The sequence below is a fragment of the Gossypium arboreum genome, chromosome 7 (assembly GCF_025698485.1).
Source record: "Gossypium arboreum isolate Shixiya-1 chromosome 7, ASM2569848v2, whole genome shotgun sequence".
Classification (NCBI taxonomy): domain Eukaryota; kingdom Viridiplantae; phylum Streptophyta; class Magnoliopsida; order Malvales; family Malvaceae; genus Gossypium; species Gossypium arboreum.
Window position 1 is genome coordinate 93,753,114 of NC_069076.1, and position 10,327 is coordinate 93,763,440.

Below are 10,327 nucleotides of genomic sequence, written 5' to 3' on the forward strand. Positions count from 1 at the left end.
TTAATGTCTTAATTTCATTTATTTATCTTTAATTTTTAACAAAAAAATGTTTAAATCATGCGATACTAATATATTATGGTCTAATTTCCATTTAAATCCTTAAAATATTTCTATTTAAGCCTTTTAACCGATAAAAATCAATAGCGATTAATTTTTATAATTTTTACGATTTAGTCCTTGTACCTTAATTACTAACCATTCAATAAAATTACCGGACACAAATCAATATAACACTATAATAGACTCATAATTATTAAAAAATAATATTTACTGACTCAATCATTAGAAAACAAGATTCTGAAACCGTCGTTTTTGATACCACTAAAAATGAGTTGTTACATATTAACACCTCTATTTAAGCTTCAAATCAAAATGAGCCAATCTCAAAAAATTCAACTCAAAATGATTGGAATTAAAATTGATCTAAGATTTTAAAAACTCACATTAACCTGGTTCATATTGATTCTACCTGTCCAATTGCCTTGTCTAATTCCATAATATGTTATATAATATAAAATTTAATATTTATGTATTTACATTATATATATTTTTGATACATTTATTAAACTATTCAGAACTATCTTATTTTTAAAATAAACAATATTATGTGCTTGAATAAATTTAAATTTACATATTTTAAGATATGACAATAATGGTCGTAAAACTAACTAAAAATTCGACTAAGGCAAGCGGTGCATCGAACAGTAGTATAGTTATGGTGAGACTTGGAATATCGTATCCACGAGGACTAAAAGTACTAGTAATTACTATCTTTTTATTATCTAACCTAAGAATTAAAGGATGTTTTTAAACTAAAACTAATTATCTAATTAACTAAGATTATGACAGAGATTAAAGTTGGGAAATACTTTTTAGAAAATCAATGGAGAAGACAATACCCAAGGAAGAATCCACCTAGACTTCACTTATTACTTCTGAATTAGACGATTTATTCACTTGACTTAATCCGTAGAAATCCTTAGTTTATGTTATTATCTCTTTCGAGACTAAAAACAACTGACTCTAAGTTGATTAATCGAAATCTCTTTCTAATTAAAACCCCTATTGTTGCATTAACTCGATCTATGGATTCTCTTATTAGATTTGACTCTAATCTGGCAGATTTATGTCATCTTATCTCTAGGATTGCATGCAGCTCCGCTTAATTATGAATGATCTACTCTTAAACAGGGACTTCTGCTATACTGAATAAGCACATCAAAACCTGAATTAATATCCTGAAATATCAAAACAAGAATTAAAACTCACAATTAAGAATAAGAACAAGTATTTATCATATAAATCAATTAGTAATAATATCTGTCTTCGGTTTGATCTCCCTTAGGTATTTAGGGAGTTTAGTTCATAATAATGGAAAACATCTCAAAATTAGGAAAACAACAAAACATAAAGAAACCCAAAGAACTTCTAGGGAAATTGAATGGAGATCTTCAGTCTTGAAGTAGATCCTGCTTCCGAGCTGATTCCGAAGGATGTCTTTGAGTATTTCCTACCTTCTACTCTGTGTGTCTCCCTTTATCCTCTTCTAAGGTGTTTATATAGACTTTGGAATGCCCAAAATAGCCTAAAATTACCCTTTTCCGAATAGAATTAGACTTTGGCTCGATAGGGACATGACCGTGTGCCACGCCCGTGTGCAAGTGCTCAGGCCATGTGCAATTCTGACTTGGTTTAATGTCGACACGGCCATGACACACGAGCGTGTAGCCTGCCCGTGTGTCATACTCGGGCGTGTGGTTTACCCGTGTGAAAATGCCTAGGCCGTGTGAAACATTGAATTAGGCCCAATTTGTCCGTTTTTGGCCCGTTTCATGCTCTTTTGCTATCCTAAGCTCCTTCTGAGTATAAAAGATGAAATTAAAGGATTAGGAGCATTAAATTCACTAAATCTTATTCTAAATCATCCAAAAATATGCCAAACATGGGATAAAAATATGTATATATTATGGTTTATCGACACAACAATAATGATATTTATTAATTTAAGACTCAATCGATTATATAGTATATTATTAGTTATTTATTTGATGCAAAATTATTAATTATTTACAACCATGTCATATTTTTGAAGCATTGAGTTGAGCATATTTGTTAGTAATGATTTTAGTTCCAGTTCTCTTCCACTTTGTATATGTCAATATTCTTTAGTACATAATTTAAAATGTATCATTATTTAAGATAAATTAAAGAAATTTTGAATGAAATAGTAATGCCGAAGTTTTAGGAATCTTAACGTTCTAAGTCAAGTCTCACCATAAGTAAATATAATATGTGGTTTTTTTAAAAATTTATTTTGGATTTAAATTTCATTATACATGAGCTATATCCAAATTTATTTTAATATACATTCAAATTAATATATATTTTAGTTTCCAGTTTAATCGTATTTTGTATTGATTTGATTCTAATTACAATTATCCAAGCATATATTATTTGCAATTATGTATGTATTTGTGATTATATTTGTAAATTCTTTAAAATTTTAAAATTATAAATCTTAATATATTCCAATTTTCAGTTCAATTATACTTTATATTATTTTAACTCTAATTACAACTATTCAATAAGATTATACCTATACTTGTAACTACTTAAAAATTTCTAAGATAAAATGAGTGATTTTTAGAAGGTGTGAAAACATCACCTTTCATTATATATATAATATTAACTAAAAGTTAATTCTAGTAACAAATGGATTGAACTAAGCCACTCTTTTTACTTATAATGTCTTCAATTTATTAGGTGGGATGTAATGATCGACAAGTTAATTGCATGCTTTTTAGTTTTTGTGGGTTGCAATGCATAATTGTTTAATATACCTTAGAACTTAAAAAAAAAATTAAATATCTTCTTCAAGCCTTCTCTACACTTAAAAAATAATAATTTTACTTTTCATGTTCATCTTACCTTCTTATTTGATTATTTTGAGGCGAAATTAAGAAATAGGGACATTAAATTTAAAAGTGTTCATGAATTGAATCAAATTAAAATGAAGTTAAATTTTAAAAAATTTAGATATTTTATTATTTTTAAATAGTAAAACGAATTAAGTTGAATTAAGATTAAAAATCTAAGCCCAAATATGCAAAGATGATTGAGTTGATTAAGCTACAAACACCTCTAATTGAATCTCTTAATTAAATTATAGAAGTGCATCTCTTCAATTAACTCTTCTTAAAAATAAATGCCCTAATTTAAATTCTTCTACCATAAAATTTTTAAAATTTTAATCCTTTTAAAATTTTATAATCTTATTTATCCTCTTCACTATAAAACTCTTGACTTCACCCTCTTTATTTCAATAACTAAAACTTTTGACTTTGCCCTTCATATATACATTTTCATTTTCAATAATTATCTTCCTTGGGTTCTTTTTTGGGTATTGTCTTCTCCATCGATTTTCTAAAAAATATTTCCCAACTTTAATCTCTGTTGTAATCTTAGTTAATTAGATAATTAGTTTTAGTTTAAAAACATCCTTTAATTCTTAGGTTAGATAACAAAAAGACGGTAATTACTAGTACTTTTAGTCCTCGTGGATACGGTATTCCCGGTCTCACCAAAACTATACTACTATTTGATAGGTGCGTTTGCCTTAGTTGAATTTTTAGTTAGTTTTACGACTATCATTGTCATATCTTAAAATATGTAAATTTAAATTTATTCAAGCACATAATATTGTTTATTTTAAAAATAAGATAGTTCTGAATAGTTTAATAAATGTATCAAGAATATATATAATGTAAATACATAAATATTAAATTTTATATGATATAACATATTATGGAATTAGACAAGGCAATTGGGCAGGTAGAATCAATATGAACCAGGTTAATGTGAGTTTTTAAAATTTTAGATCAATTTTAATTCCAATCATTTTGAGTTGAATTATTTGAGATTGGGTCATTTTGATTTGAAGCTTAAATAGAGGTGTTAATATGTAACAACTCATTTTTTAGTGGTATCAAAAACGACGATTTTAGAATCCGATTTTCTAATGATCGAGTCATTAAATATTATTTTTTAATATTTATGAGTCTATTTTAGTGTTATATTGATTTTTGATTTGGTAATTTTATTGAATGGTTAGTAATTAAGGTACAATGACTAAATCGTAAAAATTATAAAAATTAATCGCTATTGATTTTTATCAGTTAAAAGGCTTAAATAGAAATATTTTTAAGGATTTAAATGGAAATTAGACCATAATATATTAGTATCGCATGATTTTAACATTTTTTGTTAAAAATTAAAGATAAATAAATGAAATTAAGGCATTAATTAAAAGAAACAATAGTGGAAAGAACGAGAATGAGTTTCATTCTCATCTTCTCCACCGAATTTCACCATTGAAGGAAGAACTGAGAGCTTCAAAAATTCCATAGCATTCGGCCCTTGCATGTATGTGATTCTAAAATTCGTCTTTTCGTAAATTTTATGTTTTTGATATTGTTTTAGTTCAATTTAGCTAACTCGAGTATTAATTCGTAAAACTATTAAAGTTTATAAAAGTTACCATGGATGAATTTTTGAAACTTTTGATGTTTAAATGTTAGCTTTTAAGGTTAGAAATGAAAAAGAGATTTAATTGTAAAGTTTAAATGCTAGTTTTGAGTATGAGGACTAAAGTGAAAATAATTTGAAATTAGCATGAAATTTCTATAATTATAGATATTAGAGGGCTGTAGGATGATTTGATTGAAATCGAACTGCAAAATGAGGCTTAAACGTAAAAGATATGATTGTTTCGGTTTTAGGGACTAAATCAAATAAAATATGAAACTTTGGGGAAATTTTGAAAAGTGAAATTAATGTCATATACATGGAATGGGATAGTATAAGTTATTGAAACTAATAAATTGAAATGAATTATTGAATAGATCAAGATTTGAAACAACCAGTAGATAATCAAGAAAAAGGGAAATTTACGGAGTAGTCCTCGACATCTCATTTACTATCGTTTTTGCCAAAGTAAGTTCATATGGTATAGTTCTATATGCAAATGTAATTTATGTGTTTGAATTATAAATTTATGTTGTGTGATTGTATTTTGAATTGTATACAAATTGGGATAAAAAGGTGAAAAAAAAGACTGAATTGTAAAAAAAGTACTAATGTGCTAAATGTGCTCAGTTGAACGTAAGAAAAGATAGGATACAAGTGGTATGCCAATTGATAGGATACAATTGGTATGCCAATTCAGTTGTTCGGGATATGGTATGTGATGATACTGATGTACAAAGAATTCACTGTTTATCCCAAAATCCAACTTTTGTTGCGAATTATAGAGCTTTGTCTCTACGGAGACCACTGTTACTAATTTTCTCTACGGATACCACTGTTACTGATTGTGTATATAGAGAGCTTGGTGTGTTCTAGAGGGATGTAATGTCTTATGACATATGATGCATCCAGGCTTAGCACTTTAGTGCTCATGTGTGTATTGGAGTTATCGCTTGAACAAGCATTTTGGTGTGTTTTGGTGGTTACCCACTTATTTGTTTCTATTTATTATAGTTCATCGGGCTAAATGATTATGGCAATAAGGTAATTGAATGAATGGTAATATGTAATGTGATAGAAATGGAAAAATAAGATTGAATGATTGAAATGATTATATATATTCGAATTGATATGTTATATAATAATTGAATAATGTAACTAAAGAATACATATATTTGATGATACCGATTGAATGGAATTTAATTTTATCTTATAGATTGAAATGCTATAAGTCTAATGATCTCACCTTATGGATGTTAAATGTGAAAACAGGAAAGTGGTATAATTAGTTAATTTCTTTTGTTAATTGTGAATTGAGGTGAGTTTACTGTTTTAACTTTTATGAACTTGTTAAGCATTATAATGCTTATTTAGTTACGTTTCATGTCTTGTAGTTGTCTTGTAATTGTCTTTTATGGAACGCGTCGATCAGATCAATTCGGAGTCCACACTATCCAGCTTCTGACTCGATAGATTTTTAATCATTTCGAACTTGGTTATGTGGCATGTATATAGGAGTCGTATTGTATATGTGTCAATTTGATTGCTCATGAACTTGAGCCTAATGATACCTGATTTTGAATGTTTACTTGTTATGTATATAAATGTGTATAATAGCCAAATTTTAAATGTGGGATGGTTGAGGTAATGCTATGAGAATAGTATAAATTTGTTCAATATGTGATGGTTAGGTGATAGCTTAATGCAATGTCTTGAATGGCATCCAAATGGTATTTGTAGGTATAGTTTGGTAAGAAAAGATGATGTTATGAGATATCGAATTATGATATTCTGGATCATAAATGTGGCTTGGAATTTGAATGGCTATATGTCATATATATGCGTGTGTATGTGCGTGGTTGCTGGAAATGCCTTAAGCGATGAAAGAAGCATTTGTTCATTGTTATGCTTGAATACTTAGTGAATGTATTTAGGTTTTATTTGGTATATGTGATTACTTGAATATGCAAATACTTGAATATGCAAACTATCATTGTATTTAACCTATAAAATAATTATATGCGAATTCTATATAAATGGTTATGAGGTGAATTATGACAATCTGAGTTATGTTTATATGCTAACTATATTTATATGAGAGCTATGTTTATATGCAAGTTGTGTTTATATGTGAACTATGTCAATGTGTGGACTGTGTAAATGTGCGAGATGTGTCAATGTGTGAACTGTCATTATAACATATGTTTGAACTGATTCTGTAAATAGTCATGCGCTAACTAACTCTGTGATGTATATGCAAGTTGGGTTTGTCAAGTGTGTGCGAACTGATTCATTAAAGTTGTTATGTGTGAACTAACTTTGTAGGCTGTCTATGTGCGAACTCTCTGTAAAGTATCTAAGTGCGAGCTGGTTTGTAAAGTAATAGTATGTGCGTTGTAAAAATTTGTGAGTTGTATTGATGTGCGAATTATGTCAATACGCGAGCTGCGTCAACATGAGTGTTGTAGTAAAGGTGCAAGTTGGACTGTTGTAGTATCTTATAGCTTAGGTTTGGCAACCAGATCAGGCGAGGGGTGCTACATAATGGGTCGGATCAAATTGAGTTTAAAAATGATATTAATACATTTTACACTTGCCCAAGTTGAGCCCCGACCTGAAATATGAACATAAAATTTTGACTAAGCTGGTCCATATTTGTAATTGGTTAACTTAAGGTTATTTTAGGTTTGCCTATATTATTTTTTATTTTTTAGATAGTATTTTTTTAATTTAATATTTAATAATTTTATATTCTTTTTCTATTTATTAAAATTTTATATATAGTCAACTTAACAATTTTAAATTTTTGCATTAGAGTGTATATGAATATAGATTTAATTTTTATGTGTTATAAATTACATAATATATATTATATACTTAGAAAATAAGTTTATCGAGCTAAGTTCAAGACTTGAATATTAAACAAACATTTTTTTATTAAAATTTATTTTTGAGTCTAATATTTTATGAATTATAAATCCAAAATTTTGAATTAAAATAAGTAAGAATTCAAATCATTCGTTTCTTATGACTTAAAATGTGAAGTCACGTACGAATGATTTCAAATTACTTGGAATCAAAATTGTGATAAGAATGTTATTTTCCCCTAAAAAGCTCAAAAACATCACCATACAAAATACAAATTTTGCAGGCCAGAAAGGGCATGCAACTGCCACAATAATACAACTCTTTTTTCTTTTTCTTTTATTTTTTCCATTATGCTAACACCCAATATTTTATGAAACAAATAATAATTTAAAAATATTAATAATAAAAAGATTTGCCTTCACATTAGATCCAACCTTGAAAATTACAAAGGCTCCCCATTTAAAAAAAGAAAAAAAAATCTACCCTAAAAGAAACTAAAAACAATACTAAAAAGTGGGAAAAAAAAATAGAAAAAGAAAAACTAGAATTACACACTTGGACTGGTTTTTAATTTACCCTCATTTTTTTCATTCACTCGTACATTCTGCAACTCAGTTAAAATATAGACCCCACTTATTCTTTTCAACAGGTTTTTTACTTTTTCTCAACTCAGCTCCTGAGTTAACTCACTACCTGACTCAGTACCAGCGAGTCGCCAAGCCGAGGTGGCGATAAGTGGCCTTGTATGCCACCCAAGCATTAAACACCCATTATTCTCCTCCACTCTATACCCATCGCCGCTGGCGAAGAGGGCCAACAACATACTAGCTTGTTTATAAGCATTGGAACCCAAATGAACAGGGCTAAACCCGGCCGTTTCCATCCGAGTTCTCCACTGAGTCAGCGGCTCGTGTCGCTCAACTCGGTCCATCCCTTCACAAGCAACCACGTTACAAATCTGTCTTCCTAAGTATAACTCGGACATAGCCAGGTCTTGACTCGGTGGCGCCACCCCCGAACCTTCCAACGAGTCGAAAAGGGTAGAATAATAATGGAGAGCTTCAGTAAAACGGTCTAAGAAAACAGGACCGTTGTGATTCGCTTCTTGTTCAACAACCGTGACAATCTTGGGTTTCATCGCTTTAATAGAGGAAACAACTTTTTCGATCCCACCCGGTCGAGCTAACAAGGGATGAAGCTCGAAAACAGCGTTCACCGCTACTACTTCAATCTCGGGAGGACGAATATCGAGCATTTCGGGTTCGAGATCGGCTAAACTATTAGCCACGAATCCCCGAAACTCGAATTCGATCCCGATGCGTTCGGCCAATTCAGCTAGCTTCCACCCCACTTGTTGCAACGCATCAGTATCATCGGGTTGAGGTGGTCCAATTCCGGTCAATCGAAACGCCGGTGGTCCACCGGGTCTTAATGCAAGTGCTTGCATTAAAGCTGGCCATTGCATACCTTGTTTTAGCCCAAAATCAATAACATGAACTCTATTAGCCATTGAAAAAGCTTCCAATATGGCTTGATTAGCTGTAAAATGAGCAAATTTCAAATAAGGACAAGTTTCATAGAAGTGCATTTGTAACTTATCATTATATGATGGATCAAGTGAATCTGGTGGGAAAATTCTATAAATTCTTCGAGCTAAAGCTTCAGCAAAATAAGTAGCAACTTTTCTCATAGCACCAGTTTGTGATGAAGCAAGTAACCCAATATGTTTCACTAATGCATCAGCTAGTTTAAGATTATCTTGTTGAACAGCTTCAGCACAAGCCATTAATGTATGAACGAGTCGAACCCCAGTTTCTTGTGAGTCAATCAACACAACAGGACGAGTAGTTGTTGAAGATGATGATGATGACGACTCAGTTTTAGCTCGTTTCCGGGTATTTTCTAGACCCGGATCCGATTTCACCGGTGGGTAAGCGGCGACCCCTGGTATTGCTCTAAGATCGTACTCAGAATCATCGTTGAAATTGGGATCTGGTGTTGTTGTTGAACCGTTGAACTCGATCAACAAATTTTGAACCCAACCGGATAGATCTGAAGGATTAAAATGAACAGTATCACCAAGCTGTGAAATCCCATCTTCTTGAGCAGTACCCATAACTTTCTCCAACATTTCCAATTTTTGAGCTACATCCGCCATATCTGATGACCGAACTTTGTAACCCAAAACAGCTAATAACTCGTCGTCCATGCCACCAGCATCTGGATCTTCTTCCCATAATTTCCCTTTAATGGATGAACTCTCAGCTGGATTTGAACCACTCCCAGAAATTTCTTGATGATCTCTCTTCATTTTTTTTGCTAGAATTTGGTCATGGAAAAGGAAAACAAGGGGTGGGGGCGTTAAATTGGGGTTTTTGGTTTTTGTTGGAAGTTAAAAAAGGGAGAGAATATAGAAGAAAGTGGAGAAAATTGGTGGGAGGTCTAATGGAGGAAACAGGAGGGGACTAGGATAGAAGAAGAGATAAGGAACAATGGAGGCCATAATAATGGGATTTTTTTTTAAAATTTCCTTTTTGTTATTTAATAAATAGAAAAAGATAAAAGTGGTCTATTATTAGTTCAATTCACACATGTTAAATATAAAATTTTAAAAATAATTTAATTGAAATAAATTGATCGGATGAATTAATGATTAATTAGATTGATATATATATTAAGGTAAAAGATTGAAAATTGAGATAGTTTTATTATATATTAATTTTATAAAATTGATGATTCTGACCAGTTTGATAATTAAATTGGTTTGGGTTGATTTAAGTTGGTAAATTTTCAAACTTATTTTGATAATTAGTTGGTTGAAATCTTTTTATTTGGAATGGGAGAGTAATTGTTAATTATTTTGTTCTACTCCTTTTATTTTATTTTAGTGTATAATGAACGCCGGCTAATTTTAAAAATAATACAAATTATTTAA

The 10,327-nt window shown here is 30.3% G+C and overlaps 1 protein-coding gene across 1 annotated transcript; it reads right to left on the bottom strand.

The window, feature by feature from the left end:
- Positions 1–7,758: 7,758 nt before the first annotated feature.
- Positions 7,759–9,958, bottom strand: LOC108453058 (DELLA protein GAI). The gene has a single exon (XM_017750953.2). The coding sequence runs from the start codon at positions 9,701–9,703 to the stop codon at positions 8,057–8,059; it is 1,647 nt and encodes a 548-aa protein (XP_017606442.1). The 5' UTR covers positions 9,704–9,958; the 3' UTR covers positions 7,759–8,056.
- Positions 9,959–10,327: the final 369 nt, after the last annotated feature.